General features: G+C 49.1%; 1 protein-coding gene across 1 annotated transcript in view; it reads right to left on the reverse strand.

The window, feature by feature from the left end:
- LOC122383583 (calmodulin-binding transcription activator 1-like) overlaps positions 1 to 23770 on the reverse strand; it is a 109690-nt gene that overhangs the window by 47217 nt on the left and 38703 nt on the right. Inside the window, exons 3-4 of the mRNA XM_043370149.1 lie at positions 4171 to 4268; positions 1379 to 1446 (exon numbers count right to left, since the gene is read on the reverse strand). Of these exons, the coding sequence (XP_043226084.1) occupies positions 1379 to 1446; positions 4171 to 4268 (166 nt within the window). The remainder of the gene's footprint in view (positions 1 to 1378; positions 1447 to 4170; positions 4269 to 23770) is intronic.

The following is a 23770-nucleotide window of genomic DNA, read 5'->3' on the forward strand; positions in this document are numbered from 1 at the left end:
CGCGACCCCAGTGACCCGGCTCGGACAGTATAGCGCCGCAGGGGGTTTGCAGCTGTGGCGCTCTCCCTCCTCGCTACTCTGTGGCGGCCCTTGCGGTCACAGTGACGGGTGCTGGGGGTAGGACTGGGATCTATGTAGGTTACGAGGAGAATAGCGCTACACTAACCGCCATCAGTTTACCGGTGTCAATGCTCTCGGCCGACCGGTCTTCGATATATTCGTATTGTAAATTTGCGAGTCGTGTGTAACTTTCATTGAAAGACGAGGTAGCTACTATTATTATCAAATTCATACGATTATGAAGGTATCTGAATATCTGACAACCACCGACACCAAATGAACTCATACTTTGCAAACATTTACCGACGAACCTAGCTCTCTTACATAACACGAAGACTTCATCGCGCGTTATTTAATTTCGAATTTTAATTGCAAGTTTCATTACAAAATGAAGCTGCTTGACTTATGAATCCACTGTATGCGTACCTGAGTCTTATATTAACTCTTTACAGCAACACAAAAAGTGCATGATCTTTAATAGGGCATACATAGACCTTTGAGACTACAAAGACATTAAAAAAACAGGCACGCCTTATAGAAAACACCACTACAATGTGGTTACGCCATTACCCGGACTACTTCGTGCAGGCACTGTAGCCGTACTGCTGCACCAGAGACGGCGTCTACAGAGCGCGGCCAAACGGCAGGTACCGGTCCTGATAGCGCCGAAACACGTGCTCCGTCCACTGACCCCGTCTGGTTCAACGTGTAGATCGGACTTAATGTCTTAATCATGGCGGCGATAAGATCGTCTTACAGCCACAATTAAATACTGTCTCAGACAATTAAACCGAAACTAGCAGCTTAGAATGGCTTATAAATTGGCAATATTCTTTTGAAAAATGTAATAAAACGTTATGAGCTCAAATGTATAGAGCTGACACACACACAACGACTTACTCGGATTTTGAAAATAAAATATGCTAGGAAAATGAAGAGTTTAGTTAACGGCGTATAAGCTTTGTATGCAAGGCAAGTGTAATAAACAAGAAAGGAATTATGCTGCTTGCTAATTGAACGCTAGCATCACTGTTCCAGATACTAAGACCAAAAACATAGGCAGCGAGTGGCCCCAATCCCCATCACACTTAGATCACGGCAAACAGCACGTCGATAAAACACGAACACAGTGTGCAGCGGAGTCCTCTCTGCGCCAGCCCAGCTCTGTTATCCTCACATCAGCCTTTATGAAGGCGGGCACTATCGGGTCAAGAATAAGATCAGCCTCTCCCTTTGAGAGTATATACCTCCTTCAGGGCTCTGAGACGCTCAGGGGATCCCCGGGCCAGGCTGCGCGAGCGCGTACAATAACACTCACCTGATCTTTACTTCCTTGGAGAGCCATTCATTGTGGGACTCGAAGTTGATTAGAATACCGGCGATCTCCTGAAAAACAAAGGCCAGCATTGAAGAGCGGCTGACACGGCGGGGTCGGCACGATGCCAGGACCCGGAGGACGATAAGGGGGGGGGGGCGGAGGGAAGGCTTCCATTGGAGGAAGAGGTCGGTTGGATGGGCGGCATCCACTGCAGGTCGGGACGGACGGACAGGAGGCATCCATTAGGAGTAGAGGCGGGCGGACGGGCGCCATCTTTAATATTGATTCGTATCAGTTACAACTGCCAGTAAAGCATCGCTGCACATTAAGTCAGCCACAAAAAAGATACATACACACGTAGCACATTGACTTAAAATCACACCTCAACTCGGCTCGGAGACGTCCAGTGCTTTCCAGAACCAAGCTGTAGCGTAGTTCAAATGTAGCGTGGCACTGGATGGCGTCGACACGGTGGACACTATTTCATTATTTGTGCCACCGACCCCCCCACCCCCACCCCCATCCTTCCATCGTAGCTCACGCGACCGGTGGATATCCTGCTGACCCGCTGGACAAAGTGGGCTCATCATCACACGCTTGCGTGGCTCGCAATAATGACCTGGTTTTTATCCTCACTTCAATAAAAGCAGAATTGGAGCGACGTGAACAACGATTGTTAAAGGTGGCTCTGACGAGGGTACAAAAAGCCGCTGGCAGCATGATTGCTAGCCAGTTGGCTTCAGCCGGGACTGGGAGGGATGCTAACTGAATGGTAGACTGCGCCGCCGTACATCGGTGTTGCGCGGCGCAGTCTAACCCGTCAGTGAGGCGCAAGGCCCGCATCCCGCGGCAGCCCGGGGTGCTGCGACTTTCTGTGAATATCTACACATTCAGTAAACCGGCAGGCAGCGCAAGTCAGCTATCACCGATCGCAGAGATGATTCACACCTGACTTCACCTGTCACTAGGCGTAAGCCTGTTGATGACTGTTGTAAATACAAGAAAATGAAACTAATAGAGGATAAGTACTTATCAAGAGATGGACTCTACTTGGACCTTCCTTTTCAGTGAAAATTAATAGACAAGACAGCAGCAGCATCGACAAAGCGCACCGCCATTGGAAATCGAGACGACAGACAAGAGAGAAAAACAAGTGGTGGTGGAGAGAGGGGAAGAGCGAGAGAGAGAGAGAGAGAGAGAGAGAGAGAGAGAGAAAGAGAGAGAGAGAGAGAGAGAGAGAAAGAGAGAGAGAGAGAGAGAGAGAGAGAGAGAGAGAGAGAGAGAGAGAGAGAGAAGGAGAGACGGACAGATAGACAGACAAAGAGTGGTGAGAGGTCGGAGGAGAGCCTACGATAAGGTCCGTTCACGGACACGGCGACTGCTCGTGTTCGTGCTCAATAGGTGATCATCACCGACCATTGAGGAGGTCCGTCCAGGACTATCGGGCTACCGATCACCTGGGGCAGGGGAAATCGCTCGAGTAAAGGAGCCATCGGCCGAGGTGGAATCGGCCGCGGCGCGGAGGTGGAATCGGCCGCCTCGCGGAGGTGAGCCGGTCGATGGAGCCGTGCGGGCAGCTCAGGGACCGATCGAACACCGGCCGCCGGCCGATACTAATCCTCTTACGACTTTGATGGCGTGAGAAGCGGAGTTCAGAGACGGCCTGAGCGCGCGCTGACTGACACAGGGGGCGACTTCTGGACGACACGCCGCCGGGCTAAAATAAGGACTGGAGAGGATGTTTTCCCCACCTGGCCCGGGCTTGTGTGTTGTCTCGTTCAGGAAAGTTCGCGGTCAAACCTGAAGAGGCGGCAAAGTACTTTGTTATGTTCGAGGTTAAACGTGTGAACATTTAGGAGCAGTGGCACAGGCCGGCATCCAAGACAACTAACGGCCGGCTCTGCCTCTGTTTACAAACAAAAAAAAAAACAGGTGCATGTAAAGGCCTTACGCGTGGACCGATTGCAAAGCCGGCCACTGAGTCATTGATCAGGCATGAACGCTATCAATTTCGGTTATAGCAAGCAGATCGCGCAGTTTTTCGCGGCTGAATTACTGCCGAACGTGGTCGTGCTTGAATAGCGGGCCTTTAACGGAAGCCTGCAAAGGTCAGTGCGTGCTATTGGTAAGTGGACGGAAGCCAGCGAGCGAGTGCTCTTTCATGCAGCTTCGTCGATGGTAAGAGCCAGCTGCCAGTCCTCACTCCCAGCTTAATTCCTAGCAGATCTCAGCAGTCAGCAGATAGTTATTTAAAGGAAGCACTGCCAGGAAGGCTATTTCACCTAACAGGTATATCGCGCGCCTGTAAGCACGTAAGACCAAGCGATATTTAAGCATAGGCATAAGATAATCAAATAACGCGTTGGCTTGAAAACATACTCAATACTCATGCAAAGGAGTTAAAAGGCTTGCGAGAAACGGAAACGGAAAAATGTGCTCGTTTTATTCGTGAGTGTCTATCTCGATTGGGAGCCGAGCAGCTGTGGGGGTCCGATCAACCCCCTTCTCCCATATCAACCCCCTCCCCCTATGTAGTTACTTTGTCTACAGTGAAAATGTATGTACGGAGATAAGAATACTGAGGGATAAAAAATGAAACGATGATGAAGGCTTGCTATTTTCGGGCGCCCCGGACTTCAGAGGTCATCGGTGCCCATTGCGTCGATAAAGGAAACGGAATCTCGATGCACGACTGAAGACATGTCTGGGATTCGTAGACCCAAGCATGTCTGAAGTCGGAGTGGGATTCGAAGACCCAATTGCCGTCACGGCGGTGGCGGCGGCCTCCTCACCTCGTTGGTGTTCCAGCGGTGCCTGTGACCGGGCAGCTGGTCCGTCCGCGGCACACCGCCCAGGTTGGCAGGGATCGGCGGCGGCTGGCTGGCATCGTCTGCAAGGGAAACAGAGGTCACCGTCAGAGGTCAACTAGGAGACCATCAGAGGTCACAGTATGAGGTCACAGGAGTCACATACGTCACTTTCAGGTCACATGAGTCATAAGGGTCACCGTCAGAGGTCACAGATTACAAGGTCACCGTTATGTCACATGGATGACAAAGGTCATTATCTGGTCACATGCCATCGTTAAGGGTCACAGCCACCATCTCGAATTACCATCAAAGGCCAAACAGGCAAGTTCATGGACGTTTGGGTCACGATCAGAGCTCTGAACTTATCAGTGGTCGCAAGGGGTCAACATCAGAGATCGCACGGCTACCCGCAGTGTCGGTAAGGTCAGACGGGACCTCGGGAGGGTCAGGTCAGTTCAGTACTCTCAATAACAGGTAAATGGCGACACAGGTCCCAGCCAAAAATAGCACCAGACAAGTGCCACCTGTATTGTAACGAACGCTCCCATTGACACGTTATGAATGGACGGCCGTGCCGAGGCCCTGGTGTCGGGTATTTTGGCGGTGACCTGGTGTCACGGGGTTAGAGCTCTGGCCGCCGGCGGTCGCACCACGCCAGGTCATCCGTCGAGTTCCAGGACACGGGAGCGGGCGGTCCAATCAGCCGGTAAGCCGTGCCCGCATATACGGCGCGTGATTGATCCTCCCACCGCCACCAGGGATTATCCCGAAACTACCGCATCAGGCTTCTGGGAAACCAAAGATTGTGTTCTCCTCAACGCTGACGTGTTACACTCATGTTAAGGTCAGCGCGGAACAAATTAGGCTGGTCAGCGATGGGCCTTATCATTTGTCACATGGGCTTAAATGATAAGACAATTCCACGCTAAGGCGAATTAAAGTGAACGACTAGCTTTGGCGTGTCCTAAAAAAAATAAAATAAGAAAAGCCGTAACACCTATCAAAAGTACCTACCTACATTCAACCATTGGCTTAGGACTGTTGAAATGTTCTAGTTCTTTGGAAAGCAAATGCCTGTATAATATGAACATTTCCACCATAAGCAAGGTGCACCATACATAGGTACTATGCTTAACATGTTTTCACACATTAACTAATCCATTTGACATATTTCCTAAATTGTGTAAGTTCCAACAAATTAGTTGACAAATGTAGCCGCTAAGGGTGGAATACCTATTTAATTCTACATGCGTGAAATAATTCATAAATAGATTAAAAACACAAAAGTAGGCATTGGATATAGTGGACCGGAAAAACGGAGGACGTTGTGCTTTCCAGCATTCCACTTCACGCACTTCCCTTGAAACTGCTCGCTCACCACACAAAGTTATCTAATTAGAATTTGCCTACGCATACTGCCATCTGATCAAGACTGCGCTAGATACCCAGTTGCCAGCGGATATTGCAGCGATGCTCTCATATGTGTCGACACCCCATCACACTCGGCAGTCTGGCCAGTTACAGTGCCCACGTGCAAAGACATGCTCTGGTGCTAGGCGTCTATCTCATGCCAGTGCGTTATTTAACAGACTGCCCAATGAGCTGCAGTCTCTGTCGCGACCTGCCTTCAAACGACAGCTGAGACTTCTGCTGCTTCGGGAGGCAGGATAGGTTCGCGGAGTGCCATGTCTTATCGCGTGTTTCTCCTCTTCATTTTATGTCATCACTGTTTTATATCTTATGACTTGTATGTGTGACTCGGGCGCTGGAAGAGCCACTTCTCAGTGGATGCAACCACGAATAAACTATGAACTATGAACTATGCCACTGACGTAAAGAAGCGAGCCAATTATGTCACAGGCCTAAACTTTTCAACAGCTGACAAGAGCACGACATGATTCAGCGCATCAGAGACATCCGCCACAGAGGGTCAGTGCAGACGTCCATTTCCATCCCCGCGCGATATCTGAACTGGCGGTGTGCGGATCGACGCTGGTCCTCGAGACGATGAACCGTTGATTGGACGAGTTTGGCATGACGGTAAACGAGCTTAAAAATGCGCAGAAGACCAGGCTATGTGCAAGGAAGAGCATCTAATTGGGGAAACTGATGTGAATGAAAACGTTTTAAATGAAAAGATTTTAAAAACTATGTCCAAAGAAAGCAATAAATGCCACCTTTAGTTCTTAAAACTGAGTTAATTAAATATCAGCAACAGGTTATTGAGCCAATATTACCCTGGCTATAGTTCATGAGACAGCAGCCAGTTTATAAAGCAGTAAGTAACATGTTCAGCCGGCTTTCTCAGCTGAAGTGAAAGAGGTGTGCCGTGACCTCTGCTCTATAGGCACGGTCTATGATGTTATGCTAGCGAATATTGATTTTAGTCAAAAGCATCATTTGTATGACACATCGTTATAGTTCGATTATTGCATTGCGACCAGCGTGTACCGGATGCATCAGCACTACCTATAGGGTAAGCCACCACCTGACAATACGTGAGCATTCAGCTTCGTCCCAGCTTCATTAGCAGCATTACAAGAGCCGCGTCGGCACTTTGGCAATACAAGAGCGCTCGTAAATTGCCTCTTGTTACTTGTTTGATCAGTTGAACTATTCTGAGAAGCCAGAGACGTGCAAACAGCAGTCACATTAGGTGAAGCAGTTCTTGCTATAAAAAAAAAACAGATGCCTGCTAATCCTCAGCGACAGCATGACGAACACCGGATACCTATAGACAAATGATGCTACCTCGAAATGATCACCCGGCAGAAAACAACCTACTTAGGAAGAAAAAAAAAACATTCAACGGAATTATAGAATCGGTGATATGGGTGGCACCGATGAGGGCCAATGAGGGCTCTACGATAGATATTCCGCCTCTCTGTATAATTTCCCTATAAGTACCATTATCAGTGACGTCAGCAGCAGTAGCAGAAGCAGACGCCAGGCGTAATAATCGCTCCTGAATAATCGAGTTGTGTGTGATGAGGCCAGTCGGTATCCCAGCAAAGCCCAATACAGTCCATCAATTGTGTTATGCATTTGGTAGACGCTGGCGGTAGCAGGTGCCCGCGCTGACTCCTGATCCGTCCCATATTATGATTAATGACATCATTTGTGAAATGAGAACAGATGAACCGCATAAGGATTATGATAAGACGTCAGGCTCAATTATCTGTGCAGCTTTCATGCATTTGTAAAATATTGATAGCCTTTTGAAAATAAACTCATCGCGTCTCCGTCATACTCAATTGTCACCTCACCTGCAAAAGCACAAACAGGAAGATCCTTACGTCATATTTTGCTGTTACAAACCAGCCCCGAGTGACTCTGATATGCAGTAGGTACGCACTCAACTAATAGTGGTCAGCGGCCCCTTGGCAGGTTGGTTCTAAAAACTGTAAACATAGGCAGCATCCCTAGTATCAATATCGCTGTCAATGGCTATTTCAGCGACTACCACATTACCATCCGACGTCATTTCTGTTTCGAAGAAGACACCGCCGGGGGACTGCCGGAGACAATTTGCCGCGGCCGTGCGGGCCCGATCTGGGAAGCGTCCGTGACCACTGAGCCGGAGCAATCGATGACCCTTCCTCGTCGAACTGACGTCAGACGATGATACCGATAAGGTGATGGTGATACGAGACCACCAGATGTCCAGCGGCCAGTGCAGAGGGACAAACGGCCCGACAGCCGCCTTCAGCGGGCCGCGACCGCGCGAGAGCCCCGCTCGTTCGGATTGAAATGTTCCGCACAGTTGGACCGCAGCGGAGTTCTGCCGTCAAATAGCAGTTCCTGATAGACCATTGCCATTCGTCAAGTCGTGAGGAAACAGATAACCCCGGTCTTCGCCTGATCTAGGTATATGCCAACACTAATTCACTTATGTTGTTAGTAGACATACCAATTCCATCAACTGGAACCAAACACTGTAATTGGCAATAATTCGATACAGGTGAGGCCATTAGGTCACACGAATTGAAAGTCATATTGCGATATGCTGTCAGCTGTGGCAGAGATTAGCTTTCAGCTAGCTCTTAAGTCCAATCGAACCGGCGCTATTTTGCCGTATTGATAATGCTAAATACTCTTTTCACCAAGCAATGAATTTCGCAGCAAGATAACCCGATGGAAAAAACCTACCTATGGATAAGACTGAAATATTCTTTTACAACTGGCGGTTCTGCTTATGACAGTTCTTTTTTTGCACAAAAACTCGTGCAACAACCGTAAGTTTTTTAGTCGAATCCGAGCAAGACACGCCGAAGGTTCATCTTTCCACATTAATCAGCAGCACTTGTCACCGGGTCAGCACCGGTCGAGCCGTCCCAGAATACCGGTCCGGTGTCTCCAGCAGCCTCTCAGTCTGGCTTCCGGCCGACGGAACCCCTCTCAGGCCCGTAATTGGCCGAACCGCTGGCGGGGTCACTGAGAACACCTCCGCCAGGTGACCTTTGAGAAGGGCGGAGCGCAGCGAAGGTATAAATGACACCAGCGGAGCAGGGGCAGCGAATATTGACCTAGGGACCGAATACTGTATTGGTGCTAGAAGGCAAAATAGCGAAGCACGCGACTGAAGATACTTTCCAACTGTCTACGATGGAAGGTCAGCTACCAAAAAAAAAAACAATCAGCAAGGAAAACGCACGCTCGCGAGAAAGAGCAGCAGCCAATGCGGTGTGGATATTTCGCTTACCCATGGCACAGCCGTCAGCCAGCAATCATTAGAATAAGGCAGCGATAAATCCAGTCGTAGTAAATCAGCTGGCTTTTAGTTCGAAGGTGGGAGGTGATTATCGTCCACGCGGCCGCAGACCCAAACTTTCCCCAGCCATCGACAGGTCGAGCGTCGAATCGGTGACAAATGGCGGCCATTTCCGCCGCAGCGATCCGCCGTTTGCGTCTTAACAGACACTCGAAGGACCGATTAGTCAGGCCCATTGGAAACATCTGCGGCCGGTCGTGTACCGCCGCCGATCGGCCGCGCCACCTAACGATAGCCGCTGTTTTTCCCCCGGCACGTGCGCCAAACGACTGCTGCAAAAGCCTGCTGCGAACCAACGCCAAACAAAGGCTTACAAGGAACGAGCCGTTTAGTTGCCGAGCGAAACCCGTCTGAGAGCCTAGGTGTATTGTTTTTGTTTTCGTTCAGCGCTGTAATTTTAGCGTCGAAAACAGCAGACACTTTCAGTCTCTCGACATTGAATAAATAGTGCAGGAAAATGAAAAGCAAATGAATGGCTAGGTAAAACGTCGTTCGGAGCTCAAATGACTGCAAACTCATAGTTTGTTTTGCGATGCTGGAGCCTGGAGGATGATTTCACCATATTGCGGAGGCCTGTTGTATGACAACTTGGCAGCTCAGCGCGGTGTGCATTGGCGTGAACCGACAAGCCAATATTAATCAATTAATGCTACCATGGGATATCACGAAACAAATTAGCCAATATTGTCGCAGTTATGATGCGATGAGCGCTCCAGTGGCGTATGCCGATGAAACAGGGACCTCGAGCGTTTTGTTGAGGACTTATGCTATGAGACAAACCGGGCATCAGAAGATCCAGTCACTCTCTTTCTCGCCGCACTCGCTCACTATCTCTTTCTTCTATTTTTCCTCAAACCACTCTCTGCCGCCCCACCGACTCGCAGGCAGGCATGCGGTGTTCATCGCCGCACCGGGCGGCCGCGCCGCATATCAAATGGTCCGCAACCCCGGCCTCCGCGCCGCCGTCGGCTGCTCGAGTGTTCTGTTTACGGACAGCCTTCGATGGAGTTGGCGCGGCGACCCGGACGGCGACGGCGTCTGGGTCAGGACCGTCAATACACCCGGCTCACTCGGCGAAACGATAGGCGAGAAAGAGAGGCATAATGGCTCCCGCCGTAGGGAAGGTGTGCGGTGCTAGGCTGAAACGGATGCACAAATAACACGAGTGAGGCGCAATGTAAGATGGACAATCCACTGTAACCTGTGGAGAGCAACTGAGATGTACCAAACAAAAAGAATGGCAACGGGCCTGATAATTGTTTCTCGCCCCGATAGACCTCAGCACTGTGTCTAACCAGATAAGCAATTATGATAACACGCACAAAACTCTTCCAGCAATAAGTAACATACGAAAACATACCTTCAGCAATAAGAAGCACACAAACCTAACTAACCCTCAACAAAAACAGGTACACAAGGAAAGGAAGAAAAGGAATTGACAGACGGAGGAAAGGAGAGATGAAGGGAGGCGCTACTGTCCCCACTCAGACCAAATCAGCCCCGGACTCCGGCAGCAGTGCAGTGGGGCCACGCAGACACGAAGCAGACAGCGCAGCCCAGTCCCACTGTCCGTGCACGCTCCTGTTTTCCTTCCCCACCACCGAGCCAGACCAGCCCGGGGCGCAATCAGGCGCGCCCTGTCGCCACGCGGCACACCGGTGACGGTGAGTGGCGCGCGTGCGGCGCTCATGGCGCAATCAATATTGGCGCGGAGGTCTGATGAGATGGGAGCGGGTCAGTGTCGAGGACAGGCACCGGGGACCCGAGCGCCAGACGCAGCGAGCGGGGAAGAAATGATGTTCGAGCATCGGAGTAATGGACTGGATAATGGTCGGTGGCGCCGATCAAAACAACGGACAAAAAGACGGGGCACGGGTGGTTAGGCATACTGTTTTTTGCTGGTAACTATGTTGGTGCACATTAGCGTGCCAAATGCAACTTTTTTTGCAGGCCTGGTTAGTGCGTAAATCAAATTGCAATGTGATTTAAAAACATCTCGGGTGCTCGAGAGCCACTGAATTAGTTTTGATTAATTTGTATCTAATATGTACATTTACGGGCTTTGGCGAACGATTCAACTTGAATAGTTAGCTTCCCAAAAACAATAATATGAAAACGCATCGTTCCCGAGTGAAGCTGTCCATCGTTCTTCGTCCGATATTTTTCAGTGTCTCTTCTGCATCGCCAGTCAGACCAATCTGAGGAAGGGAAGACGTCCGATCCAGGGAAAATGCGGTAAGCTTCCTCTTCTAACTCAGTTAGACCTTGATAACTTTGATCTATAGGTAAACTTGGTGCAGTCGAATTCGCTTTATATCTTTATAAGCACCCCGTTTGGCAGAATTGCGATGTTTTGCTTCGAAAAGCTAGCTTTGTTTGTTGGTGGAATGCATGGTATTTTTCACCCTATAAAGTGTAAATGTATGCATGAATGCTTATCCAACGCATATGCATATTATACAATGTACACCAGCATAGAGTACGCGGAACAGTCGTTAAGCAGTAGCTGGCTGCAGCAAAACTTGGATATTTGTTTAGACCATGGACCTCTATATATCTAGGTATACTGAGGTCTATTTGGACCTATCGCGATTGCTTTTGAAGTAGCGTAGGGCGCATAAAACCCAAGTTCAGTTCCGCCACCATTTCCACAGTTATTGCTTAAATGCTTGTGTCTTTCGTCGTTCCTTTGAAAAACACAACTGGTCACACGACTCCAAGGACAGCAAACAGTCGTCCGATCGCTCCGTAGGCGATAGAAATCGATGACGATGTCTCCGGCCGGGGAGATCGGTACACGACATCGTCTCAGAGTATTGGGGAGGGTAGTTCTGCCGCTCTGACCAAGGGAGGGTACAGTGACACCTTGACTGCTCGGCGAGAGAGCGAGCGAGCGAGCGAGCGAGCGAGAGAGAGAGAGAGAGAGAGAGAGAGAGAGAGAGAGAGAGAGAGAGAGAGAGAGAGAGAGATCAACCGAACTGTCTGCACTGCATAACATGATGGTGTGATGAAGCCTCCAGTGGGAAACCGTCCATCGTGTTTTCTCTCTCTCTCTCTCTCTCTCTCTCTCTCTCTCTCTCTCTCTCTCTCTCTCTCTCTCTCTCTCTCTCTCTCTCTCTCTCTCTCTCTCTCTCTCTCTCTCTTCTTGCCGCGACATGCGAAGGAGTAGCAACCGAACAATCTATGAGTTCTTCAAAGGCGATTGACAAGCGTATCACTATTCCAAGCAGGCTTGCTGCATGCGTGCCTCAGAGCCGCCGGAATTCGTCGCTGCTGACAGCCTCCCCACCGGCGATTTCAATGTCGGTCTGCCGCCAAGGTTGACACCATGCCGTCAATGCCGCCAAATATCCTCCCTGGACAGTCATGGTGCCTGGTCGGAGCGCCACCGTCAGTCCGGTGACACGTCCCCGCCCCGCCGGGGGCTGCTAGGCCAACCAGCGTCAGCCAGCCTAACCCGCGTAACAGCGCCGTCAGCAGCCGCGTCAGCAGCCGCTCATTACCACACCGATAGAACCAGAATTAGGGCGGGCGCCCCGCAACAGCACCTCGTCTCTGTCCCCGTCCCGTCTCCGTCTCGTCTTCGTCCCTATCCATCTCGTCTCTGTGACGTCCCACGTCCCATCTCTGTTCGGCCTCCTTCGTCCCGTCTCCCTCCCCATCCCGTCTTTGTCCCGTCTCCGTCCCTTCTTCGTCCCGTCTCCGTCCCTTCTCCGTCCCGTCTCCGTATCTGTCCCGTCTCCGTGTCGTTTCCATCCGTCTCCGTCCCAGCTCCGTCATGTCTCCGCGCCGGTATAGTGCCGTGTCGCCGGCAGTCGTCCAATCCATCCCATCGGCTGAACGGCCGCTGCCGGGAGTAATTAGGTGGTCGCCAGGTCGACAAACACCGCCGCTGCCGTGCCACGGAGTCGCAACTAAGCGGACGGGTCGGTCGGACCCGGGTGAGTGGGCCGCCAGCGACGTCAGGGGTCCGGGAGCGACGCGGTGTCGCCGCCAATACGGAGTGAGGTCGGTTCACCGCGTCCAATTCACTCGATTCAATGCTGCTGAAAGGCGTCGTGTCGCAGCGCGTGGTAAAAGGGCACCGCGGTCGGAACCTGCGCCGGCCGATAAGGAGATTGGAAGTGGTTTTGCCACGGGTCAACAGTTTCGGGCCAGAGGTCGGTGGGCAGATAACTATTCTTTAATTGTTGATATGGATACTGGATAAGTACACCAGCTTACACAGGATAAGCGCATTCCGGAAAGCATCCATATAGTGCAAGATCAATATCAAGAGATAACAGGCTGCTCAATGCGCATACTCGTCTAAAACATCATTACTTCTAACATAGACTTGGACACAGATAACAGTACTACTACTGTTATCTGTGACTTGGAGCATCTATACAAAATAGGCAGATTTGCGTTACATGCTATTTTCATCAGCGGCGTTTGTAAAAAAAAAAAAAAAACGCATTATTGAGAAAAATAGCTTGAATAAACAGCGAGCAAACAACTTTATGCAGTAAGTTCAACAGTAATTTGCTAAGTTGTTTTCGAAAAGCAATCACAACCAGTTCGCGTCTAGCGGTAATCAAATAACGTCCAAGTATAGTGAACGCCTGCTTCGACGTTAACGAGATTTGAATTCAACATGCCGTATGGCCTGTCTGAGATGATGAGCTGCAGAATTCAGTACAAATTTCCGATCGAATTCTGCAGAAATGTCAATATTTGGCTGTGCAATTGTGTAAAGAGGCCGTCTCCGTCTAAACAAATCGTCACTGACGACTCGTCAGTCGTCAGTGCCCAGTTGCTGAAAACATCACGGCTGTAAATGACAACACCAAGGATAAAGAAATATAAAGAGCTGTTTACAAGAGAACATGAAGGGTGAGAGAGAAGAAGAAAAATAAATGGATGGTAAAAGAGAGACAATAGAGAGAAAGAGAGAAAGAGAGAGAGAGAGTGAGAGAGAGAAAGAGAGAGAGAGAGAGAGAGAGAGAGAGAGAGAGAGAGAGAGAGAGAGAGAGAGAGAGAGAGAGAGAGAGAGAGAGAGAAAGGTTAAGAAGATACAGAATGCTTTTCCCTCACTTCCCCTTCTTCTACTTCCTCTACTTTCCCCTTCCTACTTCCTCTACTTCCTCATCTCACACCTCCCTACAGAGAGAGAGAAAGAGAAGATACAGAATGCTTTTCCCTCATTTCCCCTTCCTCTACTCTCTCTCTCCCTTTCTCTCTCTCTCTCTCTCTCTCTCTCTCTCTCTCTCTCTCTCTCTCTCTCTCTCTCTCTCTCTCTCTCTCTCTCTCTCTCTCTCTCTCTCTCTCCATCTCGCTCACTCCCTATCTGAATAAATGACACATGAGATTTTATCTCGTAACGGACGAAGGCACCAATGGAGGTGTCGATTGCGACTGATTTACATACCACACCAGAGCTCCAACCAAGACGAAAACGATCATTTTGAACGGACATAGCACCTATCACGGGGATTATCATTGAACGCATTCATATTCATTGAACATTCAATGAATGAACGCATTCATTGAATGATAGTTTGAGCGGGGAATAAGCGTTCAACTTCCGTGTACAGTTTCACATGACCTCCTTACGTACCCTATTTCACTCAGTCTAGAAGGAAAGGAATCGCATGGATCTGACTTAACTTTGGTGCTATTTTTCGTCGGTTTGAGATGTTTCCCGGCATCTGCAGACTGCCCGTCCCTACAGACTGGCCATCTCTACAGAGCGCATTCGCGGCCGGCCGGCAAAATGACAGCCAATCAACGGAACTGGGACGTGCGTAGAGTTCGGGCGCCGCCCGGGGTAACGTCTGACTGGGGCCGTGGGTAGGCCAGCATGGGCTCCGAAAAAAAAAAACGGTGGTGTGACCTCGCGGGAACGCCAGCGTGGAGCCTGCGGGAACGCCAGTGTGGACCTGACCGGACTGGCGACTCATTTAAGGCCCTCACTGGTTTCATTTAAGCTTGATTAATAGCTCGAAAAGAACATATTGTCCAGTTTTGAGCCACAGCCCAGGAGTCTCGACACTGGATGGATCCTCGATCTGAATCCAAGGGACTGAAGAGCATGCCTTAATTCAATTATCTTTGCTACCTACTCTCCGGTATTCAGTCGCTGGGTCACGTGCCGGGGCGGCGGCCACACGCACATCCAGCGCTTGGTATGCGACGAGGTGACCCCGCCGGGTCCACACGCAGTCGCAGCAGCCAGCACGCACCCGTGGTTACCCGTGGCGCCGATCACAGGGACGGAGAGGAGCACCACGCTACGGGCGGCGCTAGTTAGCGGTATTGATCAGAGATGGCGCCAGCGTCACACGCCTGACAGGTAGACTGACCCGCTGTACAGTAGGTCTATTAAAAAAGTCCCCGGCACCAGTGGGCGCTGCCTTCGCTGAGCCGAACCCCCGTCTGCCTGTCCCATATCGCGCCGGTATCAGGTCAGGAAGGGTCAGCGGGACCGCTCGGTCCGGCCCGCGGGCGGTGGACGGGCGGCCGGTAACGCTTTCCACCAGCCAGCTGTAGAATCCGACAAACGGGACGGCCACCGCTCAGCGCAGCGAAACCGGTGTTAAAGAATGGCAGTAGATGTTCATGGCCGATGAGATAGTCATTGTTAGCCCGTGCCCCACATGAATGCCTAGACTCTCACGCCCTGTTGGAGGGGAAATGGGGATTGAGGATCATTCTTATAACTCAGCTTTGGGCATTTAAGTGGTATTCGAAGTAGCGTCAAAAGTAGCAAAAAGAAGAAAAAAATACTTCAGCTAATTTTGGATCCGGTCATAGCCAGAGGTCATGTCACTAGAGGTCATCGATGGTAAAATTTTGCTTAGACAGGGTGCGTTGTGCGCACCGGTGCATTGGGTTTCCAATTTCCATGGAAACATCAACAGACTCGGAAGCTCGCAACAGGGGCGCGGGAACTACTTTCCGACTGGGGGCACACCATAATAGAGATCAACCTAGGGTCCCCCCAAATCTAGTTTTCTCACCGGTTTTAGGCCACTTATTTTTCATCTCTCGGCTTTTTCAACAAAAAAGAAAACATTTGCAAAACAATGTGGTATTCCGTCTCAAAGCTGTGGGGGCACCGCCCCCACGGCCCCAGAGTTGGGGGGGGGGCAAGCTGCACCCACTGCCCCCCCCCCCCCCCCGGCTCCCGCACCTATGGCTCGCAACGCTAGCGTGGAGCCCAATTCATATCAACCGCCGCAACAATGCAGCAGCGCAGCGCAGCGTGCTGCAGCGCGGGGCCGTGAAACACCGCCCAGGGCTACCCATGTGTCAGGGCAATCCAACCCACGTGATGGGCTCGGCCCCAGCGGAGCATGAGGTCCAGGACTCCCGCCCAGGCCCCCTGTCTCCTCCTAATTCCTATCATCCTTCCCACTCTGAAATCGACCGAAGAGCCCAACCTAACACAACAATCAGCTCGTTTACCGCTATGTCTGAAATCTGAATAATATTGTCAGATTGAATTAGGGTCAACGGCTTAGCATGTAAATAACAACAACTGCCACCATCGGTATTATGAGAAAACCAATTGCTTTTCCACAAACACTTTAAAGTTTTTAGCTTAAAACTTGCATGAAATTAATTTTACCAGCCTCTTCGTTCCTCTTATCAAAACGCTTCGAATGAATCGCAAGTTTATCTTTAAAGGTCATTTGAAAAATTTGGCCTATGTTCAAAGACATGACCTGACCAGAAATGGTCATAGCATAGCAGGATATTAGATCCGTATCGTGGAACTTTACAAACACTTCAGATGATTTCATAACTAAGCATGTCTATCAAAAATAATTATTACATGGCTCATATGTAAGCTGGGTGTGTGAACATGCTTGCGGTTATGTTGAACGCAACTGATAATGTTCTGTTGGCCACATTTTCTATATTTAATTTAGCCTCCCGAATTTCATATTTTTGTTAATGACACCTTCACGATGTCGAGAAAAAAAAAACGCTTAGGAGATTTTTAGGAACGCAGCCTGAGATACATTCAGTATAAGGAAGGTTCAAGGGTGCTAGATTCCTTCCGTCATCGCTATCCTCAGGAAAAACCAATCCGCATCGCCCCTACATAGTCTTCATGCTTCCCTCTCTGGGGACGGGAGGTCACCCCACCAGCCAACCTGTAGTTGATGTCGGATCCATTCCAGGACACATAATCCTCTTCGGGTGACCGTTTGGGAGACGGCTGGACCGTCCCGACAGGGCAATCGTCCCACGGGGAACAGTCTCGCTTCCGCAGATCACCGTCGCTGGCTCGCACAACCCAATTACTACACCACAGCATAGTTATGTCATAGCTCTGCAAGGGCCTTTTCAGACCGAAAAAGATGGCCCCCAACAAAACAAACAACTTTCTCATTCAGTATTGTATCGTATCTCATCAAGCACCACATGTTTTCAGAGTATAGTTCCGTCCAAAAAAGCGCAGTTCAATTTTCTCCCATTGACTTGAGTTGACCCGGCCTTTCTGTCAACAATGTCAAACTTGCAAAGTAAACGTTTCAAATACATATACTGTTGCCCATTAAAATCGCTGAAAGTTCTGAAGCGATCGGTTAGTCGGTGTATTTACCGACTAATATTGGTTATAGTCGTATTGGTAGATATCATGAGATATATATTGGTAGATATGATGAGCACAGGAACTTTCCTTGAGGTAAGGTCACTTGACGTAACCTGATGTTATGACCTTGAATTGAAAGACTTGGGCGGGAAAAAATGGGTCATTTGAAATATCAAAATGCTAGATTTTAACAATAATTGCAAACACTATCCCGGCCAAATAGTGAGTGAGAAGGGAGCGATTCCCCGACCCCATGTTTAGCTCCTATAATTGAGCTAGCTGCTAGAGCCTCGCGGAAAAAACGAGCGCTTCCGTTGTTACGTGACGTAGCGACTGGCACCCCATTTTAAAATATCAGTGACCTCTTAGGGCAGGTCAAGGGCCCCAAGGCATTTGATAGGTTCTTGGTAAATAACTAAACGCATTATCGTCATTTCAATACAATCGTGTTTTCTATTCTCAGATGCGTCGATTTGTTTTTTTTTACGTGAAGCAAGTTAGGATGTTTTGTTTACCTCAGGTCAATGTCATGTTAGGGCAGCGCAGGTCACGAAGCTGTTGAAAGGAGGACATGTTGCATAACATTTGATTCGACAAGTCTTGCAAAGTCCATTGATGGCTGTCCAGACTGGCTAGCTCATTTTGATCGGGAGTTATTGACGAAACACTCCTATGACACAAGTGACGTCATAAATGACGTCACGCAAGGTGAACAATGCAAAAGTGAAGCATTAGACCTTGCCAAGAATGTATGAAGTCACGATTTCATGTGCTTGAGGTATAGTTTCAGATTATTTCCGACGCCACATTAACAGCTTCCATAATTCCCCATTATGCTTATACGACACTAAAGGCGGCCGCACACTAGGCCATTCGGCGGGCGACATTCCGCAAAAACGCAATTCCGTGGCGACATTACGCTTTCGTGGACGCCGAATCAGCTGCCGAAACGACAAAATTATCAGCCGACCGCTGCCAGCTAGCTGTCCGCGGGTAGAGTGCGCATGCGCGCGAACAGCCGCGGAGTTGCGGATGAAAAGCTGGACCGGTTCAGCTTTTTCCGCGGCGACGCCGCGGACACCCGAAATTGTGGAACTTGAAACTCACCAACTATTGATGGAGCAGCCGAGAAATAGACTTCACTTGATAAAAAAATCGTAGCGGCACTTCTTTCCCCATATTAAATGGTTTTTATACACTTCATTGGTTATTCCAATCAGGGGTTACTATGTGCCTCTCCACAATTGTCTTTAGGTTTCTTGCATTTGTCGACAAACACGGTTGTTTACATTAATCACGAGCTTTATTTTTTTGCAACTTCCTCCAGAAATTATGTCAAATTAATAGGTATTCAAAACTTTATTGTACAGAAATATAGCATAATCGCATTAAATAAGCAAATATTGTATTTGCTTAAATGTATTTAGTTTGCATTCGTTTATATTTATCATAAAATGTTTCACATAAAGTTCCTGAAAATACTAAGTAGAAAATCGCACCGCCGAATGGTCCTGTAAACTGCTGAACAGTGTTTTTATATACCTTGCTGCTGAAAACAAGCGGAAAGCCGCTGTAGGAATGTCGCCCGCGACATTCCGCTTTTGCGGAATCTCGCCCGCCGAATGGCCCAGTGTGCGGCCGCCTTAAGTGCATTGCGGATTGCATCATTTTATAACCGACAACCGTTCAGAGGTTTACCTAAGACATAGTTAAGTGATCTGACCTGAAAACGTGGTTGATGTCAAGTGATCCGGCTTGATTGAAATGTAAGGCATGTGAAATGTCAGCCTTCTATCATCAGTGTGCTTTGAGCTACCGCAAAAAATGCATGGTGGAGGCATCCACCCCTTCTCGGCCGGCGAGGGTAAACCTCGCTTCGAATTATTGCAGATAATGATGTGACCGAAAACAAAGCATTATTCTGTGTCTAGAACGGCCGCTGACTTGTTGGACAAGATCTCCAATCTTAATTCGCTAGACAGGAATAAAATACTCGGTATGTGATACATATAGTTATACCCCTCGATTTGCCCTCGCGCTAAGTCTATTCTAATCATCACTGCCGCTTTTTTATCCGAGATGCTGTCGCCGCTAAGCGGGTTGTTTTGTTTGCTTGCTTGCGCTGAATGGCCATTACAGATTATTGAAGGATTATGATAAAATAGGAATGAGGCAAGGGAGGATATGCACTGCAGGTGTTTGATTTAGATCACAAAGGCATCATTTCAGGCATCGTGCAGAGTCATTATCTTCCCCTCCTCTGCACAGCGGCATCTCTGCGCCCCACACACTGCGTCCTCACTCCACGGCCGGCCGCCGCCAACTGACCCACTCGCCGGGCGCCGCGACCTGACCCGTGTCGCTGCCGCGGCCTGCGCAATAGAGTCGGGGCAGGAATCCGGGGGTTCGGCCGGCCGGCCGCCTCTGGAGCGGGGGACTTTTTTAGTAGACCTACTGTACAAACAGCCGCTGCCACAGCCGCTGCCCGCGGTGCTAGTGGCTCTGGTTACGGGTACTGATAAAAGATGGCGTCAGCGTCAGCCGCCTGACGAGTAGGCTGTCCCGTTATACAGGAATACTGCGGCCTGAGTGACATGCCTACAGGATTCAGGAAAATATGCGCTCTAGTCATCTCAATCTGTAAAGCAAGCAAATTAATTGTAAATCAGGCAATGGTCAACATGGGGAGGACACACATCTTCACGCCGACCGTCCGGAAGATGTGCCGCAAAACATTTACGGCCCAGGATTTGCTTCTACAAGCCACATGCTACTGCAGAGAGTTGGTGTCTCAATTGCTTTTTCTATGACCAGCTAATTATCCCAGACAAATTTTAGTACGAAGCTGGATAAATTAGTTCAGCGTCAATTAACGTAAAATGAATGAGCCAGTTGTTGCCAAGTCACAGACAAACAGAGAAGCTTGGTGCATCTGTCATTGCATATTTTTACAGATAACATTGTATTGTTTTCGATGGTGCAAAAAGAAAAGAAAAAGTCATAACAAGTAAACGTTCAGTGCAATCTGCATATGGACACTACGTAATATCAGCACTAGCCTTCATTGCGGATGTTGGGAGTCTGGGACTAACCCGTTAGGCCCCTAATCCGGAAAATGTACAATAATTTGATTCCCGGACAAAGACATCGTAAATTACTTGCAAAACAAAGCTCTCGGAACATTTACTGGGAACCTTTGAGCATTTCAGACTGCCGTCTCAGCCGCTTCATCAGAGAGAATACCAAATACCAGTGAGCCTGGTTTATTTTCGGCCCAGAAGCGAACAAAGCCGCAATTTACAGTGGCAGGCCCAGTGGGTAATTTGCAGAAAAATGCAGCCGAAGAGGACGGTGAGAAAAGGGAGCGAAGGAGGTCATAAAAACAGACTACGGACAAAGATTATGTGAACATAAGAGTTTGTGCAGTAACATGGCAAGTTATCTGAAAAAAGAATCGACCAGGTTTTCGTCGGTGAGTAGCAGGCCAACTGTGACTTATGTTGGCCACTCGTCATCATTGCAATGACGGGCTGCGAGCTTGCGCCGCCGCTCCATCCTCAGGTAATAAAAAGAATGGATGTGGCAAGAGACATCCATTTCATCTGTCAGCCGATAAATCATCGCAAGGCAAGGTCAAACAAAGGCTTCGCGGTCAACAGGAGCTTATTTTCACGGTCTGCGGACAGGCAAAGAAGCAGAAAATAGTCCATTGTGCTAAACAAGATGATATCCCCCGTTTGCAATTCAACTTCATAGCATGGAGTTTGTGTATACGTATTTAAATAATTATTTAAAGCTGTGTCTATGTGATTGCAAAGTAGCGTGCAGCGTACCCACATCAATTTACACATCAATATTGAAGCATAAGCCTGCTGTTCAGTGAGTAGATATAAGTAATAGGCATCTAAATGTTACGCACGCTTCAACAAAAGAAGCGTGCGTAAAAATTAATCAAGTAAGGTTCAGATTGGGTAATGTCATCGTGCTTAAATGGCAAACGATTCCACAGTACTAAAAAAGTAGTGCCGCAGCCAAAAGACGTAGACACTAATAGCAGTAAAAAGGTACACATGGCTACAGAGCCGCGCACTTTCGTTGGAAGACGTGGAATGGAAACGCTCCCATGACAGGGCGAGTGTCTCCGCGCTCGCTCTGCACAACTGGAGAGCACTTTGGCGCAGTTACGGCTAGCAACGGCACGAGGCGAGCTTAACCCGCGCCGGGCCGGTGCTCTGAGATTCCGCGCCGGGCCGGGGGGGTGTCTGAACACCCCCCCCCCTTCTAACTCGGCTCCTGGGCCACGTAGCGACACGCGGTAAGCGGCAATCGAAAGAACGTCCAAAATAAGGACGAAAACACTTCGGTCATTTTTTGGGTCAGGTCAAAGGTCAGGTCACCAGAGGTCACCAAAGGTCAAATGTCCACTATTTCAACATTTTGGAAACTGCCAACGGCTATCTCGGGAACCGATAGAGCTACAGCGCCGCGGAAAAGCGCATTCGATAGCCCTTTTACAGACCTTTCTGAGTAATGTTCTCAGATTTGACCTCAGGTCAACGGTTTAGCCTCCAGGGGGCAAAAACTCCAAAAATAGCCGTTTTTACGAAAAACGTTTTTTCGGCAATAACTTTTGACTCAAAAGAGTCATGACATTACTTTTGCCACCATCGTGTTCCTCTCGTCGAGACGCGTCGAATGAACTATAATTTGACCTTGAAAGGTCAACTTGAAAATTTGACCTCAGGTCAAGGTCATGACCTGACCGGAAAAGGTCATGTTGCATATCAGTCGATCCGCAACGTCGAGCCGAACACATCTAAGGCGTTTTCAGCGCTCCAGCACGTCTCTATCAGAAGTTATTAGCGAAAAACTGTTAGATTCTGTTCGTGACCTGAGATGACCTCGGGGACATAACGAGGGGTCACAATTGCCAATTTCCGGTTCAGTGTGTCCATTTTACCTACATCTCGATGTTTGAGAGTGTCTAGAATAACGTTCGTGCAAAACAGACGCTTTTCAATTTTCTCCCATTGACTTATAATGGAGAGGTCGCAAAATTGACCTGACCTTAGGTCACCGATATCAAAATTCCGAGACATACATTTTATAGATATTGTTGCTCTAATCAATCGCTGAAAGTTTCAAGGCAATCGATCAATCGGTGTAGCTATGACGAGCATTCTTATTTTTTCTGAGGTGAGGTCACTTGGCGTGACCTGGTGACCTGACCTAAGGTGACCTGGGTCTGAAATTTTCACAACATGTGCGGAAAAGATGCACAAACAGGTGTGCCAAAAACGGCGGCGCTCCGCGCCGCCGTTTTTGAGATATCTGCGAAAAACCGCAGGGGGGGGGGTGTTCAAACACCCCCCCCCCCGGCCCGGCGCGGGTTAATGACATCGGATGAAGAAGGAAGTCTCTGAGGCGCCGCGCCGCTCACGTTAGAGACGAGGACCGCTCGGATGGGACAGAACTGGGCCGCTGCGGCGGCACTGCTGCCGCGATAGAGCAACCGGCAGCCGACCCGGGCTGAGAGGTCAGCGCTCACACCTGGCTGCCGTCAGACCGCTGCTACAGACGGTACCCGGTAGTGGTGTCAATTTCAGAAAACGTATGTCCAATGTCCGTCCAATGTCCAATACTTACGTTGACTGTCCGTCCAAAGATGTTCAAGCCAGCCATTTGTCCAAAGATGTCCGACATCTACGCAATAGTTTACACTCAACACTGTTATTTAGTTTGCTTTTAATTAGAGATTGCAATCCCGGAACGTTTTACCAATTCCTGGATCCCGAAAGTTTTTATTTCGGGATCCCGGGATCCCGGGATCCCGGTCTTGTCACTAAATGTCGTAAGAGTGATTTCCTACTGACATATTTTGCGTCTTTTAGCTTACCACAAACAGACAACCAAAAGCCCTCCTTAGACCATGTCATTTGCATTAAAAACGATTGAATTTGCGAATAAAACGTTTCGATTTGATTAGCATTAGCATTTATTCCCAATTGGCCTTCATAAAACTGTGCGTCGACCAGTACGTTTACTAGACGGGTTCCAGCACATCCACGCCTCACTCACTCTTCCTCTACGCTACTCGTAGTTAGCGCGACAGTTTTAAGCCATTGCCATGCTGGTAGGTCTGTCTATTTAAAAGCTCGCAACCAGTGTACGCCAACTTTGGCAGCTCCCTATTTCACAATGTTTTCAAGACGTCGCTTGGTCAC

Source organism: Amphibalanus amphitrite, unplaced genomic scaffold (genome assembly GCF_019059575.1).
Source record: "Amphibalanus amphitrite isolate SeventyFive unplaced genomic scaffold, NRLGWU_Aamphi_draft 000012F_arrow, whole genome shotgun sequence".
NCBI lineage: Eukaryota > Metazoa > Arthropoda > Thecostraca > Balanomorpha > Balanidae > Amphibalanus > Amphibalanus amphitrite.